At 42.7% G+C, this 24017-nt stretch overlaps 1 protein-coding gene across 1 annotated transcript; it reads right to left on the bottom strand.

Moving 5' to 3' along the window:
- Positions 1-823: 823 nt before the first annotated feature.
- Positions 824-23801, bottom strand: LOC144141518 (venom metalloproteinase antarease TserMP_A-like). Its single transcript, XM_077673066.1, has 14 exons — positions 23356-23801; positions 23052-23218; positions 20800-20892; positions 17496-17619; positions 15812-15892; positions 15344-15474; positions 15061-15132; positions 11807-11931; positions 11614-11666; positions 10971-11079; positions 9934-10065; positions 9052-9202; positions 5493-5603; positions 824-959 (listed from the first exon to the last, which is right to left on the bottom strand). Exons 1-14 carry the CDS (start codon positions 23483-23485, stop codon positions 912-914), a joined length of 1527 nt encoding a protein of 508 aa, XP_077529192.1. The 5' UTR covers positions 23486-23801; the 3' UTR covers positions 824-911.
- Positions 23802-24017: the final 216 nt, after the last annotated feature.

Here is a 24017-nt window from a genome sequence, read left to right as displayed (position 1 = left end):
CCGTCACACTTGTTTTCCGTGTTTACTATTAGAAGCTGGTTTTCCTGACATAAATCTATCACTTGAGCACCGTTAAGGTCTGTGTATCCATCCAAACCTTCTATGTGGACATTCAATTATCCAACTAAGATTATTTCACCCGAATCTTTGAACTCGTTTATATCTCTTCTCACAAAAACTCCGGGATTGTAAACTGCTGCTCACACACAAGACGTGCGATCAGGAGGAAACTTTTACGCACTGTAGTGCGTCCTAGCTCCTCACACACGTGTCATGGATGCGTACCGCATTTCCATGCCAGGCACACAGCAAAGTTTCTCTGATACCTCAGTGCGACAACCTATGACGTTGCACGTTTAGCCCTCAAATTTTTTAGTACGTCATGTTTATACGTTTTCTACAAACACATACGAGTTTCGCTGTTCCCATATTACCGACATAATAAATACGCAATAATAACACCTTAAAGGGCAAGAAATTCCTTGCAACATTTCTTTCTGTAAGTCGGTGTCGGATCAGTAAGCCATCATTCCAATCAGTAAGCCATCAAGCCATCATTCGGTCACTCCAGGTATTTCCACATAGAATACACGCTTGCTAACCAAATGAAATGTAATTTTTGTGCTTAAAATATGTTCAAATAATGTACATAAATGCAGGGTAATGTGCATAAATATATTGAGAATGGTACACGGGCCACTGTGTCCTTAAGGGGGGTAATTCATTCAGCTAAGCGTACCCACTAAAATATTGGTGTCGTTGAGAACTAGCGGTTTCTTGGAAAACAAACAGTATTGTGGAAAAAGTGAACTAAGCGAGAATATTTCGGCCACAAGATTTTATTTTGTGCATATTGTATTGGGTTTAGATCCGTCGTGTTTTCAAATCAATGCCTGTCCTTTTTACCCGCATCATTTGTTTTGCCACCGATGATTTCCGCAAAGTCCTCGTCGACAACTCTGAAAAAAAGCGAGGAGATGAGCGAAACGACTAATTGGCGGAACTGGCTTCAAACTGTTTTGTTCTCAGATTCAGCTTAATACTTTTCCCTTAAACTGAGAAACGAGAAATTCGTGAATACATCAGCTAATGAAGTTTAAAGACCCTCGTTCTTCCCTGATGACCAACCCAATAAAAATTTCGCATCGAACATCTTGAACGATTTCTTAAATTTTTTGGATATTGTTATCCGCAAAAGCATCGTTATAATACGACTGTACAAAGCCACCATTTATATTCGAGCCCCATTTTACCGTCTTCGTCACGGGACACTCAAAATCAGCAGAAGCTATGGCTAATCTACTGAAACTGGTGCTTTGCAATTGGCGTGTTTTCTATCAAAGTTTTTACAATTCCTGCTAAACAAGCTTGCTCAATAATCGCACCCAAATAAACAGCATGCAGTAAGTTTAGTTAAAACGGGATGTCGTTGAAAGGAACGTCTAAAGCAAAAACCAATTTGCGAAATGCGGTAAGATAATTATAATGCTGTTGAGCCAAAAAAGCCTAGTTGTCTGCTTCATCTTAAGAGATTTTTATTTTAATACCATGCGTTTTTCTTGCACTTTGTGTAACTGGTATACCATATTTGTACGACTCTAACGCGCGCCTTTTAACATCGAAGCTGTTTAGCAATTTCTTGATTCCCGAGCTTCACAAAACTCAGTATAACAGTATAAAGAAAAGAAATAACGGCACCGGCAGAATTCGAACATGTGCCTGGTAGATCAATGGAGTTGAAGTCAGTCGTCTTACCCACTCGTTCACGACTGTTTTTTTATGCATGGTGTTTATTGCACTAAATGTCAATGTAGTAAATGATACTTACAACTATGTGCACATACAAATGAGTTGATTACAAGAAGAAAACAAAACTAAACACAATGAACAATTATGCACACTTGGTTTAAAACGGAGGCAACAGTGAACAACTAATAAGGAAGGGGTGCCAGTCAGGGCGAGAAATCATTCAGGTCATAAACGTCTTTAAGATTCATAATCATGGCAGAAGTCTGATCTGGTCGAAAACCACATGCTCAGCGTGCCTGTCCAGCATTGGCGTCTTTCAAAAACTATGCGGTGCGATTCGAAAAAAAAAATTATTAGGTACATCACCGTCTGCCGGTTATACGAGATACCGTAGACCATGTGGAGTCAATGCAAAGTCCTTCCTAAGAGGTTTTTGGAGGACATGCTAAAATAGTATGGTATCCTTACAGTTTATGAAGGAGTGCTCAATAGTTTCCGCTACATCGCACAGGCGACAGTTCACAGAACACAGAGAAATCTTCCGTTCGAGCAGCCACGTCTTAACAGGCAAAGTTACGCTGGGAAGTTTGAAGAACGTTTTGGTAGATGGAGCAAGTGGCATTTTACGGACACGTAAGAGCACATCCTGTCCAGACAAGTTAGAATAAACACTTCTATACAGTAGTACTGCGAAAAACATGCAAATTAGGTACTTTTTGAGAGTACAGGAGACACAGTGAACATATATTCTGCGGAAACACGAACCGATAAAAACCGTATAGAAGTGTACACTTAGTACATAAACCCCCACAAACAGTGTCTGGTTGATAATGATGATGAATTACCACCCGGTAGTCCAATGGCTGACTCACTCGGCTGTGGCTGTGGGGAAAAGAATCACGTCACCTGCTCGACACAGAACACCTAATAGAGTACACGTACCACCTGCGGGCACCTAGTTTAAGTGGGCTCATTCCGTTCGTTCGCCCTTCTCTTCGATTTGCTTCTTCTCCGTCGTTATAGCAACAATGATGGAGTAAAGGCCGTTGCGGCAGAGAAGAAGAATCAAATTGTCTGCAACCGTGGACTTGAACCATCGTGTCTATTATAAAGATTGCGTACAGCTTCGCTACCTTCAAATCTTACGCGTTAGTGCGAGCTCCTTTCATTTCTTTTGCTAAAAATACCCTTCAGAATTGCGTGCGCGCTGCAATCGAGCTCAAAACCGAAATCTGCTTCAAAGTAGCCAGAAGCACCGCTATGAACGCTAACTCCTCCCGAAATCCAACTCAATCCAATCGAAAGAAAACAGCCAGCATCACGAGAATAAATTTGGGCATACCCATTCCTCAATTAGCATACCTTAGCGACAGTGCTCTAGAAGCTCAATGTACCTTAGCTAGCTCTTGCCCATATTGCTGCTGCTCTAATCACACTATTAAGCGCCCTTGAAGGGCAGCTAAATTTTACTCGCGACAGCTAGAGGAACCGAATGGTACCCCGCATGCTGGGTGTCCCGTAGACAAGAAAGAGTTCGCAACTGGCGCAAACGAAGCCTAGCCATATTGTAATGAGATTGAGTGGATTGATTAAACTTTATTTAGGCCGGCAGAACGACGTTTTTACGCGCCGCGACGCGGGCCTCGGCGTCGTCCTGGTGGCTACTCATCCGAGACGTGAGCTCGCCGTGAGGCTTCTCCGGCCGTAGTACGAACGTTTTCGAGAACTTGGCGATGCCCTGGCCAAATTTGCAAAATAACAGCGATTAAACTATCGCGTGTAAAATTACGAAGGTCAAGGCGCTTGAAATAGCAAACACTTTCAATGTTCCCTACTCCAGTTTTAATTCCAGTAGGAGCTAGACAAGCAAGTCTACAAAGCACAAGCAATTTTCGCTGCCACAGTTGCATGCGTCAAATTAAATATTGCCTGCCTTGTAACTGGTGCCATGTTTTAAAGCGAAGCTGCATTATTCTCGTCGAGCGGTTCGCTGCCACGGGAAATGGACCTTCATTTGACCTCAGGTGCGCCGTACCCTTGCAAAAAGCATCACGTGACTCGCCGGGGTCGAGCTCCATCAGCGGTCGCGTTCGCTAGCCGCCTCTACCGCCGCTGTCGTCTTGCGCGTGCGCTCTCCTGCGCCTGGTCACTTCTTGACTACGCAACTTGCCACCCGCATGAGAACTTGGCTATGAATGAGAGCGAGCCATGGCCGTCTTCTCTGAGCGTTGCGCGGGAGCTGGAGGCTTTGCGCCGTCGTCGGCAGGTGGCGTCTGACCACCCGGCGAATGTCGCCCAGCGAGCTGCTTCACTGGAGAAGGCCCGGTATGCCACACGCGCGAAGCTAGCGCCGGAGGCTGAGAAGAGCGAGCCCTCCGGCTCAAATTATACCGGAAGTGGGACCACATCCGTAGACAAAGGCAGTGTTTGGATGAATGATACAATAATTGCATCTAAATCAAAGCTTAACCAAGTGAAACCCACATGTAACCAGGCTAAGCCAGGCTTTCGCTTTCCATATCTAGGGTTAGCTGAGCTGAGCCGCAGCACGTTTTTTACGTATGCGCGGTAGAATCGGCGTCAAATTATGTTAACACGAACGTGTTTTATTCCGGGATTCACGAAGACTTCACTTACGTCATATCCGTCACGGAAGTGACGAAAGTACAACGAAGCAAGCGGCCTGTAAAGGAAACACCCCTGCACGCAGGGTCTTCTTGCGGGGAAGCAACCCTTAGTACTAAGGAGTATGTTATACTTAGGGTTGTTCGTTTTCGGGTTTTATATTTTAACACGAAAGAGTTTTATGCCGGGATCAACCAAGGTTTCGCTAACGTCATATCCGTCGCGGAAATGACGCCAGTACACCTTTGCCGGAGCTACCCGCCAGCAGGACGTCGCTCGCCAAGCACACCCACAATACAACCGCCGACCTGCAAATCATGCTCAGCTGCAGATTTCGCTACACATTTCACTTTCCTGTTTTACTGACTCCTATGACAGAGGAATCAACCAGTTTTTTTTTCGTATTCTCCGCCCTAAACGTACCTGCGCATTACTATCGGGCGCCTTATAATCGGGCAGATGCGGTAAGCTGGCACCTTTTTTTTGTAACGTGTCCCACAACATAATTTAAACGTATGAGCATAAATGTCTGTTATTACTGATTTTCCGAAGTGCTTGAAAACACCAGCGTAAATTTCGCATCCGCATAATGTATTATACCGGTAATCGGTAATCCAAAGAACGAACTTCTGAATACAAAACAAAGTCATTACAAGGAGAAAATAAATAATGCCTCTGCAGCTTTTTGAGCTTCCCAGGTGTGGTAAAACTTTGAGATTATAAAAGTTTTAACTGCCCGTAGATAATTGAAGTATGGGGCCTGTAAGATTAGGATAACAGGCCTCCTGTTTTTCTTGTGTATAATGCTTGGACATGTAAGACGAACCGCCAGTGATGTTCTTTCCCCATTTAACCACGATTTTAATATTCCCATTGCTTGGCAATGGAATACGAATACGATTCTGTATTCCCAACTCGCTCGTTCGGGGAGAAAAATTATAAATTTCAAGTGCATACTAACCTTTAGGAACTTTTCTGGCGTCTATTTCTAAACATGCAATTCAGCCTTTACTACGCACACAAACGATATTAGAGGTATCGATATGGTAACAGTAATTGGGAGAATGACCGTTGGAAAAATAGTTTTTTTACCACACAAAAAACGCAACGGAACTCACCTTCCCGTAGAGGCATGACATGCCTTCAAGAACGTCAGTTTGTTGGCAGTATTTTCTGTAGCCAGCTCGAAAGCAACAATTCATTTTGCATTTATTGATCAGATTGAATGGCTGAAATCAAACAATCACCAAGGATATAAGACAAAAGTTAACTCAAAAACTAACGTCTCGTCGATTCACCAGTTATGGAGAGCATACCAACCGCAAATGATTTGAGTAAACATGCTACCCGCAAACCCTTCAGATATTTTGGTTTACTGCCAGCCGTAAAGGCCTATATAAATCTATTGAATATTCAATGAGCAAAAAAAAACATTTTGAACGATTCTGTTTGTATACGCATGTAATTTATGGTGGTAACCTTATTTAGCTGATATAAATAACCAACAAAGAGGAAGTACAGATATGACATTGCTTCGGTGGAATTCTTATATTGAATTTCTTGTTTCATTTTTGGGCTTTTACTCTGCTAGAGGTGAGCCAACTAAACCGGTCGTTTCGGTGTAATTTATTTATTTATTTATTTATTTATTTATTTATTTATTTATTTATTTATTTATTTCAAGTACTCGTAATCGCCCAAGCATTGAAGAGGGGAGTGGTAACAAGTAACAACGCGGCAAGAATGTAACATAGACAGATATGCTAGTAGTACAGGCAACAAAAGTACATAGGAAAATACGCTAGCCATCTGTAGCAATATTCGCGTTCGAAACAACAAGCGGAAAGCGTTTGCAACTACAAAGCAAACTACACGAATTTTACACAGTACTACACAAGAAATGTGCAAAACATGCGCTCAACGACAGTTATTCAATAGAAATGAACATAAGCAACAAACGAGAGCAACAACACGAACAGAAAGAAATTCACGTGGAATCACTACGCCCGAAAAAGGCGAACAACGATCGGCGAAAAAGATTTGAATCGACTATTGGTGCCATATCACCAGGAAGGTGGGTTCTTTTCTGTCGAGGTTTGCGGCAAGAAAAAATGAAAAAATTGAGTTTTTGTGGCAAAAAATGTTGGCGACTTTGTAGGCGTGGTCGACACGTGAAGAGCGAAAAGATGGCCCAGCAATCATTTCACTGGCTAAAAACTGGTGGTGATAAACTTAATTGAATAAGCATAGACGGAAAACTTTTCTTCGTTATGATAACAACGGTAGTTTCAGAGTTAACTTCATTTGTGCTGCGCTAGCAATTCTGTTGTAGTTTCAAAGGATGAAACAGGCGGCGTTATTCTGAACAAGTTCAACATTACCATAGTACTCTTTTTTTGTAGCTTAAATATGTTTGATGTGCACCACAGCCACTACTCAGTGATAGGGGGCGCACATTCTTCTCTGATGCTGTTCAAGCGCTCCTCGCTGAATGCAAAATTTTGCATCGCGCCAGATCCGCATACCATCCACAAACTAATGAACTGACAGAGATTCATCCGTACGCTCGGGGGCATGATTGCAAAGTACGTCGCCCCGACCATTCGAACTGGGCCTCTTCATCCCGCTTTTAGTATTTTTATTACAATCGGAGCTTTCTCGCCTCAAAAAAGCAGAACAAATGCGAAACAGTACAATTTTCGTTAGTCAAGGGCAGGCGCCCCGGACGACAACAAATAATACAACCCCTACACAAAGAAAAGGACGCCAAAGAAGATCGTGGAAAACTAAACTTCACACCAATTGGATAAATATTTGCCCAACGCGACACAAAATAATCAGGAGCTGCAGTCCATAAAAAACACAAGTGGTGCTGATTGAAAAAAAAAACAATGGAAAAATGCCGCTAAAGGACGGGAAAGATCACCTATGCTCCGTGCTCATACACGAAAACGTCGAGAAGAAACAATCCAAAGATGCCCCCGCCAGGACGTAAACATCGCGACTCGAGCCAGCACGGGCTGGCCGACGGCTTGTCGGGCCCAGTCGTTTTCAGGCACCGTCAACACACTCTGTGGCGACCCCAGAGGCGACGGGCGAATTCACGCATCGACATACGCTTTGACGGCCCCCATGACAGTGCTTGTGGTCCTCCGCTTCCCTGCTGCCAGGAGCGTATAGATATCCAGGGCTGACTTCCGCGACTTCAACAACTACGCCTGCGGACAAAATTTGCGGAACAGACCACGTGACTACCACGCCGCAACTACTCTATGACAGGACCTACGACATCGGGTTTCATTTGTTATGGACTCTTACTATGGGGCTTAGTGCTAATAACTTTAGTTGAAGATCCTTCCGGTTGTCTTGGGGTTGATCGTCACTCTTCAGTTAAGAGTTTCCCGAAGTGGAACTGCTGCTTTGTGGCGAACTTTGGTGTCCAACAGACTCATAAACGCTTACCTGCTTTGTTCATTTCCTGCTCATTTATGCTACCTCTACTTCCATTAGTTTATTTCCTCCTCCTGGTGCTCTCCAGGACAAGGGATTTTTTGTCTGCAAATTGCCTTTTCTTCAAAAATGTTTTTTTTTTCTTTTCTTTTATACCCATTTGTTTATGTTTGATTGCCTTCAAGCCTGTCATGGCTTTTCTAGAGTGGGTTTTGTCCCCCACATTTTTTTTTTTTCATTTTTTTTTTTATACTGGGAGAGAGGAGCACAGAATTTTAAAGAGTTTAGGGTTGATCATTGCTCTCCAGTTAGCAGTTTTGCTTGGTTTGTGTGGTTGTTGTTTTGCAAACCCTGCCTCTGTTCCCCTGTCCAATCTTGTCGGCAGATCAAGGCCCGCGAGCAGCACGAATACACCAAAAATGAAGGAAGCTGACACTAACGCGTAATACCTCAAGGAAGTGAAGCTTCACGCAAGCATCGACCATTACAACGGTTTAAATCCCTGATTGCAGCAGATTTGATCCTTCTTCGCTGCCGTAACGACCTTTATTCCATCACTGTTGCTATAAATTTGAGCTTCCTTCATTTTTTGTAAGTGATAATCACTGAACATTACGTTGGAGGGGCGTACGCTATGACGTGTCTTTCTCGTTCGAAGCAAGTGTTGCCCCGATTACGGTAAACGCTGCTGTGTTTTTTTGTTTGTTTTTTTTTGCGAATATTGGCCAATCTTAATAAGTGGCTATGCTTGGCTTGACAAACGTCCACCGGGAAGCTGGGCAGTCGCAGTGAGGCACATACACACCTGAGCGCTCGGAATTTTTTGGTCTTTTTAACTGCCGGGTGCTAGCCGCGAGGCACACACACATGAGCGCTAGGACTTTTTTCTTTTTTTTTAACTGCCGGGCGGTAGCCGCGAGGCACACACACATGAGCGCTCGTAATTTTTTTCGGTTTGTTTTTACTGCCGAGCGGTAGCCGCGAGACACACACACGAGGGCTCGGAATTTTTTCGGTTTTTTTACCTGCCGGGTGTTAGCTGCGAGGCACACACGCATGAGCGCTCGAAATTTTCTTGTTTTTTTTTTACTGCCGACACAAAAAATAACGATTTGCTAACCAGCTATGCTGCTAAAAGAGGATTAAATACTAATACTTTAAATACAATACCAACATAGTGACTTAGGAATGCCGCCTATTCGAACTTTAGAAGTTTCGCCACCTCACCTTGTCTGCAGTTATTGGATTATAATGGCCGTATTTCTTTAGCATCATTCTGCAGTATTCAACTTCTTTTAACAATTGTCCGGGTACCCTTCGGTGATCATTCATGTACTGTTTGTTGTAGGTCTCCTTTATACAGTTGTGTGGAAGTGTTCTGAAAGTATGCAGTATAAGAAATACGTTATAGCCACTATTCAAAATTCCCAACGGTGACCACATAAATTGCTAAAATCACGCGTTCAACAAATATCACGCTTTTCTTATTTTCACGACACATTTCCTTTTCGCTTAGCCTAAATAGGCACTAATTTGGAACAACCAACCGCGTCAGCCTTGCTTCGATGTTGAAAGGAGTTTACTTCACTTCTTCCCCTGTCTGGTGGAAATAAATTTGCCTTTTTTTATGAAAATGGTGAGCAGTTGCTTTGGGTGCAGCCCTTAGCACACGTTCAGCTGTATCAAGATTTGCTGGCAGCAAATACAAACTGTAGATACACTGGGAAAAACAATTTTTCCAGTTGACAAGGGCGAAAAGGCAAAAATAGGACGCGAATCAATACCTTGAGCCTCCTCAGCCCAAAGTTTATTTATTTCACCAGTTGTTCCCGCTAAGCTGCGGCTGTTACACCCCATTCCGTAGATATTTAAGCCCACCTCACTCGCCCACTACCCCTTAGGCTACATGTTATCTCAAGTTGCCATGCCGAAAACAACTTTACAGATAAACCGGCACTTCATAAATCCAATTTCCCCGACCGACACTCGACTTCTAGTTCTTCTAGCTTTTCTTTCCTAGGAGTAGTTCTACAAAGTGGCAAGTAGTCCACAAGAGTGGCGAAATAACGGTCCATTTGAATTCTCGCTTGTTCAAAAGACATTACTTACGGTATCAAATGTCTTATCTGCCTTTCACTGCAACGAGAGAGCTTGTATTTGTTAGTCCCACCGTCCACGTAGCTCATTAGATAACCATGCGACCATGGGCACTCCGGCGTGGTGTCATGCTCCGCTCCCAATCTGCATAAAACCACAATAGTTACTTCCAGCTCGATTTGAAATTTTAATCAACACTCTTTACAAAAAGGCTAGTGAAATGACAGTAACGGGTTGATTTACAAACCCCGTACGAACTTTGCTACCCTGTAGGACGGTACGTAGGTCCTCCACTAAATATGTACCCTAGATTCCATTTTTACCAGTCTAGACAGTGCACTTAGTAACTGCTGCTCGTTTGATACCAACATTCATTGATAGCGTCACGGAACACCTATCAATGCCCCATAGTGCCATAACCCGTCACCGAAGACGACGAAGAGGATGCGGCTGGCCCGAGCGATCATGGCCGTTTGTAAATAGATCGCATCGCTTTGCGGCAACATCTTGTAAATACATCACTTCATCGTCGCCCATGGTTCGCCTCATCATTGTCCTGTCGCCACGTAACAATAGCAACAAAATTATATGAGTTATTTAACATAATAGCTGCAGCACTTTTCCCACTTAACCTCATGATCAAAAAGCTTTTGGAAATTCACACGCTGTTTTGTATATCCTCACATTAAAATGAATAATTCAAAAAATTTCGCTAAAATATTTGATTTTTGCGTCAAGCCCACCGACTCCATCAGCGGACTTTCAGCTGTTGGCTAGAAAAGCAAGAAGAGCAGATGTGCACCCCGTTGGTTTTCTTGCTCAATTTGCTGTCTAAGTGCGATATGTGCGTGTTGAATGTGCTATGTCGTGCTTCGCGCTGAGCCGATCCCCATTGTCACGCGAAGCTTTTTACTTGGTTATGCATGGCCACTCAGTAAAAGCATTAAGTACCTAGTGGATGCTGTGACAAGTAACTGGCTATTGTTTTGCTAGTGAATACACCACCTTTTTCAAGAGTGATTTACTCCTCTCGTTTCGCGACTACTTACGAGTGTGCCAGTTCATGGGCCATGCAGTACACCCCCATGTAGGACTTGGCGATGTCTTCGCCTTCGGCAACGCCTTTTTTAGTGCAGACTGTGCCGACGAAGGCCAGCCCTGGGCAAAAATGCGAATATTTGAATTGATGATTTTTCTACTTGCACTAGTATAAAACAATTCATTCCGCATGAAATGAAAATTGATCTTCACACTTATGCGAGAGACATATAACACGGTTGGGGAATTCTCGACCAGAAGCCAGTAGCAATACAACCATCTTCGTAAGCAGCACTTGTCATATTGGAAAGATTTTGTGTTCCTAATTCTTGGCGATGGTGGACTATAAATCTTGTAAGTGCAGTTGCTTGCTTTTGGAATGTTGCCATTTTTTCATAAAAGCGCGCTTTAACAACATACAGCTACACAGACCTACGTAAAACAACCCTTTTCATCTTCAGTTCAGTGGACAGCGTTCAAACAAGCAAATGTCATTCTTGGTCAGTTTACTGACCGTTTCTTCTTTTGCAAAAAATATTTTTCGTCAGTCCCCGGCACTCATGTTTCTGAATACTGCGTTAAACGAAACTATAACAGTGCAGTCAAAATTACAATTATATACTATAAGCAACGCATAAATCACCATTGTCTCACCTGCAACATTCTTCTCTGTAATCGTTCCATACTCAATTTTTGCAAGGTCCTGGCTGCAAAACGGGGAAATATAAAATTCTTAGTAGTCGTCAGAATGCATTTTTACCTGAATATTTTCCACTTTCCACAATTTTTCAACGAATATTTTTGAGTTGGACAAACTGCAATCCAATATAAAGATTGAGTTCCTTACTTTGTGATAAAATACACAACGTCGGGATTTCCTGGAACGTAACCCTGGCTGTAGTATGTCGATAGTCCTCTCAATGTTTTTTCTGCATCAAGATGTCCGGACAACCCCGTCGCAAAAACATCGTCCTGGGAAGTACAAGTACGTCAGTCCAGTACATTAAAACAAACAAAATAGTTTCTCGAGCACAAAATAATGCAGTGTCTACACATTGCCAGTAAGTTCTTGCTTACTACAAGCAATATTTTGTTTTCTGTTTTGATTGCAGGGATCTAAAAGTATAATAATAATTTCATTACTATATATTGGCTGTGTTGTCTCTCTACACAAATTGTTTCAGTTGGTATTGACGGAAAATCTTTTATACAGCAGTTTCCTGGTGCTGGTTAAAAATACGAATGTCAAGTTTTTCTAGCTAATTGACATTCACTGGTGAAGAGCTATAAGCCACGCGGTCTCGTCGTGCATTGGCTCCAAGAGGCCTGCAGCTGTGCGCTACCGACATTGCTCTCGATAAACGGTTGGGCATGTATTTGTGCACGTCTCTCTCTCTCTCTCTCTCTCTCTCTCTCTCTCTCTCTCTCTCTCTCTCTCTCTCTCTCTCTCTCTCTCTCTCTCTCTCTCTCTCATAGCGTTTTTTGCATCTCCAGTCCGGTACTACAAGCAACAAGGAAGTGTCAACTTAGTAGCAACTATTACAGGTGTCATTGAAGTTTCTGAACCCTAAATATTTAGTTAAGCCCGCACATTTGTATTCCGAAAATGTAGAGATATTAAGCAATACTAGATACCTGAAGATTATAAATACTTCAAACCTTCCTTTTTCAAAACTTCCCCTTTAACTCATTTGCGTTCCTTGTCAACAGTTAAACCACGCCAGTAAAAGGACGTGGAAAGCTAACATAGCTCATGGACAGATTTCACGGAATGGCTTCTTGTCGAATCGGAATTCTTCAAATAAAGGCATTTTAAGTGCGAATGCACTTTATAAGCGACCCCAAACCATCCACCGCCGGCGGCGGCGGCGTCGGCGTCCGCAGTGCTCCTCTATATTTAAAAAAGAAACAGCATCCGGCGCCAGGTTTCGATCCGAGGACCCTGCGGCCGCAGCGCGACGCGCTACCGACTAAGCCACGGACGCCATGCTGATATCAGTGTGAGTAACGCGCCTTATATCTTTAACGCATTCAAACTACGTCGTCAGCGGCGTGCGTTGGCGACTCAGCGGCGTTATAGCGGCTTGATAACTGCGTGGTGTACACGTGATACTACAAACCCGATGGAAGAGATGGAAGAGAAGGCGGCGAGGCGGTGGGCTGCGGGGGCCGAGCGCAAGCGCCGCAAGCGGGCCGACAACCGTGCATTCGCACTTTCACATTCTCCCCCTCGGGGAAATGCGGGGGAATTTTTATTTATTATTTGCTGCCTCGCGTTTTACATAAGCAATACGCCCTAAAACAAGTATTTACCCACATAAACATTCACTACATGTACTATTGCTGTATTTATGCGACCTATATTTAATGGCCTTTTGGGGCAGACACCCTATTTATTGAGGGGCCACAATGATTAAGTAAAAGTCCTCTTATTCTGACCCCTGGTTATGACAGACAGGTGTTCCCTGCCCATAACATTCGTTATTTCAACAATTCATACTATTTATAAGGAGTCAATCGAACACTTTGACATTACATCCAGCTACACTCAGGTGGAGTAATTGCGAATTAAGGTTTGTGTTAGCATAGAACACCAGACAAATTTCTCGGCACAGATTCCATTAGGGAAGTTTTCTTTCGTGTACGTTTATATACATTCATGCCGAATTCATGCAGCCTAATTTCTAAAGCTGACTTTGCCTAATTGCACTCGTCTAAATTTTTTTCACAGGATTTTGTGTTTCCTTGTAGCGCCATCAGTGCACGTTCATTGCAATGGCAGCCGGGGTCCTTGACCGCAATTTCATTACAAGTTAGTACAAAAGTTGGCCGGCTTGTAGTAAATGCATTGCATGTTCGAGTTGCATTGCCCTGACTGAGCGTTTGGACAGACTCCCACTCGCCAGGGACCGACTGTCACGCATCTGGGCCCGCCCCCTCGTGATGCAGCGCGAGGAATTTTGACGGTGCTACAATCACACGGTGCCAATGGCTGCCAGTCTGTTTGATAAATCCGTGGTGTTCACCGATAGATGCCAGCATTTTCTGTTACGTGACGTCGGGATGCCACGCGTGAGCGTGTCAACTGGGTCGCAGGCTGCATCGTATCTACTGCAGAAGTAGCGCTTCACCAAAGTCAGGCTGTGCTCTCTGAATACCAGCAAGCCATGTTGGATTGACATCAGGCATAATGTCATATTGCGGTAACTGATTATATTTTTTTGAAGTTGAAGTTGAAAGTTTATTGCGACAATATGAACAGAAGTGACTATACAGTTGTCTAAAGAACGCTCAAAAAGGCTACAAAAAAAGCCTGACAAGGTGACGTCCCCCTCCCCTCCCGTTTCGGCACGACTCTGCGGGAAATGGCACGTACTTTGGGACTATACAAAATAACAGAAGAATGCATGCAATTATACACATAGAAAATGAGCTTCCAGTTTTCAGAACAAAACAATAATTACAATAAAAAATTCACAAAAAAAGACCATTAGCTCTCAGATTTCAGAAAACAATAAGTAGAATTCAAGGCTTCACAGCAAAAAAAATTTACGAGAAAGAAATTAACAAGAAAGAAATGAGCGAGCATCACCAAGCGCTCTCTCCAAAAAAAGGCGGTTAGAAATAAATGTATTCTAGCTAGAAACTTTGAACGCAGTTTTTAAGTGGACGCCCTCAAGCTGTGTATGTTTGCATTTAAAATGTCGCACTTTTCGATTTCTGCCAGATAGGCTTTAACTTGTCCCTTTTTACCTATTGTCTCCATTCTGCGAGAACGGATTCTTTAAAACTCGGGTCATAGTCTAAGAATAACCAATACTGAGAACAGTGCTTGCCCTTCGGTAAAACTGTCAACCCTATACAAGGCCGCTTTTGCTTGATAGAAAAGCTGCTTCAAAGATTTTGTGACCCCATATGAGTTAGTCGAGACGCCTCAACATTTACATGGCGTGTATATTTTAACGGTGCTACGTCTTAACGGTGCTAAAGAAGCAAGACGAACAAGTAACGCCTCCGATTTTTTTTTAAATTGGCTTGCCCCACTTCATATTACGGGTGCATTTCGTGTAAACCATTTTTTTACTTCGCAGTGATGCTTACCTTGCTTCGAGTTACTCCCACAAGTTTATACCTTATTCGAGGATTGCTCATATCCAGGTACCTCATATTCACCTGAAACAATGTATAAAAATTTACAACTTAATACACGAAAACGTATAAGGAAATCAAAGAGACAAAAGCCCTCTTTCGACTTTTATTCGTCGGCGAAATTTGGGATCTCTATTTTAAACCATCATTATTCCCTCTTGTGTAGACTAAGAGACACGGTGTTACCACTCACCGCAAGCGGTTTGCTTTATCATACATAAAAGGCAATACTTACTGCATTAACCATTACTGCCATATAAGCAATGAGTTCCGCGTTTGTAGGGAATTTCGCCTGGTGTTCCTTGCAAGACACAACGTGAACTTCAACCACGAATTCTTGAACATTTGGCCGGGCAGTTGTGGTAGCTAAAAGAAGAAACAAAGTTCTGCCTGTTTTAAATGGCCAATAAGATATAAAGTGGTTGCTCTTGAAAATGACTGCTTTCGGGGAGCAAAGTCTTCCTTTCAGAGTAGACGGTAATAAAAACTACTAGAGTAAGCACCACAGATATCTGGAATATTTCATGACTTTTTTACAAGGAAAGCTTTACAATGCCTCGGATTTTAAAGAAAACCTCGAGACGTTTGCGGGGGCAAAAAATAAAATTGGTGGTATTTTTATTTTTGAGAAAAAAGGCAACTCTTTAAAATTAGGCTTTTATATATAACACGTACTACAATTGAGAATGTGAATTTTATTTACCTCTCCACCATGGCTGTGCCCACCAATATCCGCCTCCATAATTTCGTGCTGATGGTCTCACTTGAGGTGCTCTCAGAGGTGCTAGAAAGGACGAAGACGTTAATTAATTGATGGATTAGGAAAATACGAAGAGGTTTTCTGCGGTTCGCGTTTCATTGTGAAATTTCTTGGTAAGGTACTACTCGTTTCTCGCCAGGGAACTAATCTTGCATAAAAGAGACGCACAGAGCAATTGTTAAAAACCTCAATTTTGTGCGAGAGTTCAGTAAGAAAAACCGCACATATCGAAAACATTCGTTTACGCAGGATTTCGGGTGATATGTGTGCGTCATTACATACAGTTTTGAAAGTCGTCTTCTTTCTCACATGCTTCAGACATGCAATTAAACTAAACTACTGCAAAGAGGACTCAGAACGGACGATTACACAAAACCGAATGGTCGTCTGTACCGTATTAGTCCTGAGTACCATACCTTCGGAGTTTCCTAATTATTATCCTTCGTGAAATCATCCAAAAACCCCCATACCTTCGACAATACTGAAGGTTTCAGAACAAACTGTTGAAGTTGTGCACGTAAAAATTGGATAATTGAAATGTTTTTTTTTTCATATTTCGTTTGCTGAAGGGATAGATTGGTATTTCAGATGTAGTGTCAACTTGTGGGTGCTGTGGCGTTTTGTGAATAAAGCAACAATTTGGAGTTTCAAACCTATAACAATGATACCTGTGCAGCCAACATCGGCTTTTACTCGCTAAAGACCTTCCCGTGAGGGCTGCGCAGAAAAAACGCTTTTTTTCTTCCGAACATCTGCAAGGTCTAAGAGTAAAGTTAATTTACCGAAACTTGTCGGGGGGCTAATTGGTTCATGATTCTTTAAAAAATATGTTCAGCGCAAAAACCTAAAGACAGTACACAAGAAAGGAGATGGGACAAGCGCTAACTTTCAAATGAACTTTAGTCACCGCCGGAGCCGGTAAATATAGAAACAACTGGAGCATGCGCAGCATGCGCCACAGTAAGAGTAACACAAGTACACATACGCGTCAATCACCGAAACGGTCGAAAAAAAAATTTCTCAGAGTTAAACAGGACCACAGATGTATCGCAGATACACTTATCGCCTTTTTGCTTGATATAAAAAGCTTCGAAGAGTTCCCGTGCTGTCGCGTCTCTACTTCTACCCAGAATCTTAATCTCAGCGGGAAGTGGCTCACACTTGCAGGCATCGCAATGCACGGGCAAATCCGCATTTTCTTTATTCTTTATCGACAATTCATGTTACCGTGCTGGGTCGTTGATACATCGGCTGATCTGGTCAACATAGACTTCCCCACATTTTATTAAACTTATGAAACAACTTATTAAAGTGTAATTCCAGAATTTAGCAACTTGCGTTGCGGGAAACATTCATTTCATCAGCTACACATAACAGTTCGTGTCTCATGTTTGGTAAGGAGACAGATTCAGTGTGCTCAGACACTACCGAACAAAGAATGTTTACATATTTGAAAGTTAGCTTGAAAATTGAAAGAAAAGAAGGCTGCATATGTTCTACCCTTACAAATCTGGCTTTTCAAGATCTCAAATACCATAAGCCTTTGTGACTCTCAAGTATAAGCTCTATTGGTCCCAATTTCTTAAACACTAACGTGTAAACTGGATTTATAAAAAGGTTTACTCACAAAGTTTTTTCAAATCATCTTTGATTTCTTCGACTTCGTAGATTGTATGAAGAACCTGACCTTCTGATGAACGTTCTTCTTCAAGGAGCGGTTTAATTCGCAACTTGCTGTCAATCACGCCTTCCTATTAAAAATGAACAGCGATACACGTTGCTTGTAATATCCAAAGTAATGAGGCTGCGATATTCAAGTGAGAAAATATTTGCGTGCCTGTATTTGCGTGCCATGGGAAATTGCATAAATTTCCTGTTGGAACACAGTTTGTACTCACATTACACGAAGACAAACAAACCTTCCTTGCGGGTTAGTCTTAGAAAGCAGTGTCAAACAGATGTATAATTTCCGATTCAGATATGGTTCGACTAAGCTACATAGCGAACCGGTTCGCTAACCGTTTCGGAAGCTTTGAATCGATTCTCAAACTGGTGCGAAGTTGGATTATCAATGCCGTAAGAAAAAAAACATTTATTAGTTTGAAACAAAAATCAATATACGGCTTTTTACCAATACCCGTAGTGCAATTTCAAAGACAACTTAAAGAACTGGGCAGATATTATTGCAAAGAGACGAAGTAGTGACGATTAACTAGCCCACTTTTTTCCCAGCTGTTATGTCGTCGTAGGGATTAGATTGGCGTGTTTTATCGAGAGGCGAGATAGGTGTGTCCGGATGACATGTTTGATGTTGACAAAAATTTACACACATCTTGTGCTCATGAAATAGGTAAAGTTAACTAAAAGGGCAAAAACATTCACTTTCTAAAAAATCCGGCTCGGGTGACAGATGCCTTTGAATAATCGCGCGGAATTCGAAACCTTTGTCTCTGCGAATCACAAGCCGTTGCACGTATGGCCTATTTTGTTTTGTTGAGACTTTGAATACTTTGAAAAAAGTTAACGAATTTGTTTTTTGTTTCCAAGAGGAATTCTTTCTAATAAAAATTACAAAGATGTCCCAATTTCAATATTTTTCGGGATATATCTCCTGTTTTTCCGCAGGCAAACAATCCTGGGGGTTAATCTTTATAGCAATATTTGTCTTCATTTCCCGTTCGTTCTACCAATTTGTCGCAATTGCAGCAAATGTCGTCGAAAGACGATAGTCTTTCAAGGACATTTCTAGTGAAGTAAGCATATACGTGTCCGTATTTATTCCCACATTTTATACCCGTTTAAAAATCTACCGGTTTCTTTTCTGCTCATTCGACGGCTGAACGCAGAAAAAAGAGCACAAATTATTCGTACATAAAATCTCCGCGGAATAATTTAAAATCAGCGATAGGTCTTTTCTTTTTTTTTTTCGATGGAACACACTTGCCAAGAAGTGCAGGGCGGAAGACATGTCTTGACCACTGCGAACGTTCAACGAATGTACAAATATCGACGTTTTCGTTTTCGTCGACATCGGCACATAGGCGTTTTCGTTTTCGTCGACATCAGAACAATGACCACCGGGTGCGGTGGTCGAACATGCATTGTTTTCGTGCAACAGCCTTTGAACCACTCCGACGGAGAACACTTGTCAAGTTTTTGCACTTTCCAGGTATGCGACCCTTTTATGCGAATTTGCGAATTTGCAACCCTTTTATGCGAATTTAAATGTGTGCGACCCTTTTGTGCCCGGTTCACAATGAAACGGTTTAACCACCACTCGTTGTTGGTAAGGCGGGGTCAATGTCGTTCAGGCTTTTTCTCTCTCACGCAAGATCAATTTCGCGACCTCTCACGGACTTCTCACTGACAGAGAAATCACAGCTCAATAACACTCGATACGTAATCACAACATGGGGAGACGTATGCGCCGTGATGTTGCAATGGAATGTTGCTACTTTTCACGCATGCAGAGTGCAAGGCTGAGTGGAAGAAAGGACAAAAAATAAGGTTTTAGGTCCGGGTTCATTTCTGAAAAAACCTGCCGGTTCAGTTCCGGTTTTGCGTTCAGTTAAGTTTTGGTTCGACATTCTGATATACAGTCACCGACTGTTTTTCCAGACTCGACGGTAACCGCCGATACGTCTGAATAATCGATTCCGAGAAAAAGGATTCACTGAGAGAAAACCTTGGTTGGCCAAACGGCCAATCAAAGTTTTATTGATATGAAAACTACGTGCAGACGTGCATACATACGTTATGAATAACGTACGTATGCGCGTCTGCACGCACGAACGCCTACGCGCGACTAATTCCGCCTGTATTTCCGCCAGTGTTTGTCCGTCACTGTACGCAGACAATAGCATTGCAAGGGTTCACGCTAGATCAGTATTTGACACCTCTGGCGTTGGTGGCAGGTGTTTATCGGAGTCGCTGTCCACCTACACCTGTTCGAGGACCTGGCGTACGATTTCGTCATCATCCAACTCGGCACACGCAGGACGGCACTGCCGATGTCGGTGAAATCTTAAAACGTGGCCGCTCGAACATCGACACCGCCAGCATCGAGGTCACCAAAAATGTCGGATGCTGCGACAGGCGGCATCTCAGCTGTGGGGTTCTTGACTGTGTCACCACCCTCGTCCTCCCTGCACATCACAAATTCCGCATACCGAAAACATTTGCGGAACGTGTCCTTGCGTCACTGCTCTCCAAACATCAGACAGGATGCTGATAGCTGACAGCACATCCATAACGTAGCTTTTGTCACTGTCCACACACAATAGCACACGTTGAGAAGGCGCTTTCGATAGTGCAGCTTCAAGTTCTTGATGACCCCTTGGTCTATGGGCAGCAACACGCTCGTGGTCATCATCATCATCATCACCAGCCTATTTCCGCCCAGTGCAGAATAAAGGAATCTCCCATAAATCTCAACTTAACCCGGTCCTGCGCCAACTGTGGCCAATTAACTTCTTGATCTCATCTGCACATCTAACTTTCTGCCGCCCCCTGCCACGCCTGCCTTCTCTAGGGATTCACTCTGTTACCCTTAATGACCAACGGTTATCTTGCCTGCGCATTACATGCCCTGCTCACGTCCATTTCTTCTCCTTAATTTCTACTAATATGTCCTTAACACCCGTTTGTTCCCTGACCCACTCCGCTCTCTTCATGTTCCTTAATGTGACATCTATCATCTCCCTGGTATTCGGTGACAAAAAATCCAAGAACACCGAAGCTGGTGTCCGAAAAATCGAACGGGCGGGCTGTGCGGCGTCCAAACTGTCGGTCGTGGATGTATATGTACTTCAATCGGACAACGGCCGTGCCGCGAAGGTGTCCGAATAAATAAGCGTGTCCGAATTTTCGGCGTCCAAATAAGCGGTCGGTGACTGTATATAATATATATTAGGTGAACGAAAAGTACTTACGACTTCAAGAGCGTTGTCTCTGCGGAGAATACGAATAGAAGAGCGCTTCTCCGGATCATGATATAAAGCTTTATCTATCCCGGATACATCTATCTGCAGAAAAGATACAGATACTCGTTCAACAACTTTGTTTCTGTGAATGGCGCACTCATACACCGAGAAGCGTGCTAAAGCCAAAGGAATAGCCAGAACAAATTTTTAACTCCAACAAGCCGAGAAAAATCCACAGCACATTTCTTTCTTTCCACAATAGCAAATCTTGCGATGCTGATAATCGTCAAGTTCGACCGATAAAATACGTCCTAAAGATTATCTCCCCTGTTCCAGAACACATATTTGACCTCGCACTTGCGCAATGCCGGTTCCCAAAGCGTATGCTGACGGCAAAAATAACTGTTATACACAAAGGGGATGATAGCAACGACTTGTCTAACTACAGGCCCATTTTAATCCTACCTATCTTTTCAAAATGTCGGGAACATCATTAATAAAAGAATGACAAACTTCTTGCGAAAAACATTATATATTAACCCCAAATCAATGTGCTTTCAGGAAGGGCTATTCCACGTAGTCAGCACTCCTCAAGCAAAAAGAGCTCATTTTCCGAGGAATCGAACAAAAGCTCTTCACTGTAAGCCTTTTTGTCGATTTCTCTACGGCGTTCGACCAAGTTAAGGCAAGGCGATCCTGTGGAGGCTTTTTGTCCGTACTCCCACCATCCCGGAAGAAGAGGTTGAATAAACATTATTTGATTTGATTTGATTATACTATTTTGCTTTTCAATTATTTTATGGAGATGGTGCATTTTAGCCTATACGCCACATCAAAAACGTCGCTGGTCGCTCCGCTTTTGAGTGATCATTCCGCAAATTACAATATTTGCTTATGTCCTCCATAAGCCCCAAGTAAATCTCCTAAACTCGGTATTTTCTCAGTACGCCCTCTAAACCATTGTTTACACAGCGATGAACAATCTTGCCCGTTTTCATACAGCGTTCATTGGTCAGTATCTGTCGGCTGTTTCGGGCTAGTATCCTCATCAATAAATGCAATAGGCCAAGGTTTGTTTATTTAGGAAATTTTTCAATTAACTAGTTCATAGATTATTCGTGGTCTATTTCCGACTAACCTTTTTTTATTGAGTTTTGGTAATAAGATCCACAGCTCATTAGGCGGCTCTTAACTTTACCTTAGGAAACAAATTTCTTGCATAAACCATAAATTTCGTATTTTTCTAAAAGGTTAGTTGCATCGGCCACTATAGCATATGTGGAATTCATCCGTACTCTCGAATGTCACATTATTATTCAATAATCGTCAGGCGGAACCCTTTCAGCACTTACCTGCAATGCATAATAGGCCGTCTGTGAAACACCACAAGAACCACACCATTTTTTCGCCTTCAAATGCATCGTGCCCCACTTATTGTTTAACCGCTGCCCTAGCCTTGCCAGATAAACTGCCTTAACTCAAGAGAATTTTACTCCTCCCCTTCGAGAGCTTCAAGCTCAAGGGCTGGCTTTCCGGCACTAACGATCTTTAGCTTACTTTCCTGTTTCTCAGTCATCGCCTCTGATTTAAGTGAGGACCGTGAGCGTTGTCGTCAGTTTAACTGGAAGGATTATCTGTACAAGCACATGACCTGCTGACCTAACCTGCATAAAAACGCAATTGGGAGCGCCCTCAACATTACCCGTCAAGCTTAAGCGAGAACTGCAGGATAACGGTTTTAATCCTGATGCAACCAATTGTGAGGGCGAGTGTACTGCGTTTGTACTCTCCACCCTGAGCTAAAGCGCAAAACCTAAACTTTGCAGCATTGTTTTGCTTTTGATACGTAATTTGAGCTTCAAGCATGTTTGGTGTCCTTCGTGCCTTGTCTTGAGGGGATTCGGTGCCAAGGCCGCCAACGAAAGTAATATAAAAACAGATCTGCCTTTGCCTTCCCAAGTTCTGAAACTAATTTCAAACATTCTGCCAAGAAAACTTTATCTAATGCCGTGATTAAAATGGCTTGTGATTTCAAAACATGCTGATACGACCGGCGCTCATTACTTGAACCCCCATCGACGTCGGGAACTGCAACTGCAGTAGTCCGAATAAAATTATTATGTGCAAACACAATACTCCATTCTACTTGATCAAAAATTCACCATTACCAACTCGAAAATATAAAATCCTTAAAGCACTTTAGACTTACAGCAACGTTTGCTATGGTGTACAATAATTTCCCCCAATAAAGGCTTACTTACCGTTTCGTATGTATTCCTGTTTTCTTCGCTTGTAACAACGTACACGGAGTCAGAAATAACTGAACTTTTCAAAAGATTGAGAGTCAGGTCACCATTTAGCTGAAGCACCAAACCACCATCGCTTGTTCTTTCTTCTAAGATTTTTGGGTATACAGAGACCTCCTTTGCTGTAACAAAAACAGACGTTCGTAACGATAACTTGAAGTACAAAATAAAGATTTAGAAATGTTGTGAACGGTGCGCTTAACGAAACAAATATAAATGATGCGACAGAGCTAAGGAGTTGGTGTAAACGAATGCTCACCTGTCGACGACGACAGTGTTATAGCTAGCGCACTGAGAAGAAGAATCATTATGGAGTTATAACTACTCGAAACCTTTTGAGCAGTTCGAGAACAATATGTCTCCACCTGATTATGCTTTCGGGTAGGCATGCTCCTCAGTTTTAAAGTATTTTGGCACTGGTGAGCAGCGTTCAGTGTGACGTAGACAGGACCAGCTTTCTTTACGATAGCGAGTAAAATGACGTCACGATCCCGTGGTCCTCAAATGAGATCGGATCTACCACAACGCACAGCCTCTGAAAAAACACGTTATACTCGCATGGGCAAAACTGAACGAAACCTCAGTCCAGAACTAGTTCTGACGAATGCTTTGGACGTATGTGCGTGTATTGTTGTTGATTTGCGCGCAAATTTTAAGCTGAAAGCAGAAATGACGTAGAAAAAGGGCCGATGCTTTTTTCTCACGGTTAGCGACAAAGGGGTCAATGTCCATCACGAAACTAGGGTTTACGTGTCGCTACTTACTTGTCTTGGTTTGGGATTTGGCATTAAAAAGATAGCTACGCAGATAGGGTTAGGAGTCACCCCAAAATAGCAGTCAATCATTTGTCAAGACCACTAGCCAGTGAATAAGGAAAATTGGACATGTTTGTAAAAACTTATTTATTTTTAACTTTTTCTG

The sequence above is a fragment of the Haemaphysalis longicornis genome, unplaced genomic scaffold, assembly GCF_048455015.1.
Source record: "Haemaphysalis longicornis isolate Haplotype H1 unplaced genomic scaffold, Haemaphysalis longicornis Haplotype H1 scaffold_6, whole genome shotgun sequence".
NCBI lineage: Eukaryota > Metazoa > Arthropoda > Arachnida > Ixodida > Ixodidae > Haemaphysalis > Haemaphysalis longicornis.
Note: the sequence above shows the minus strand (reverse complement) of the source record. Positions and strands in the feature narration are given on the sequence as shown.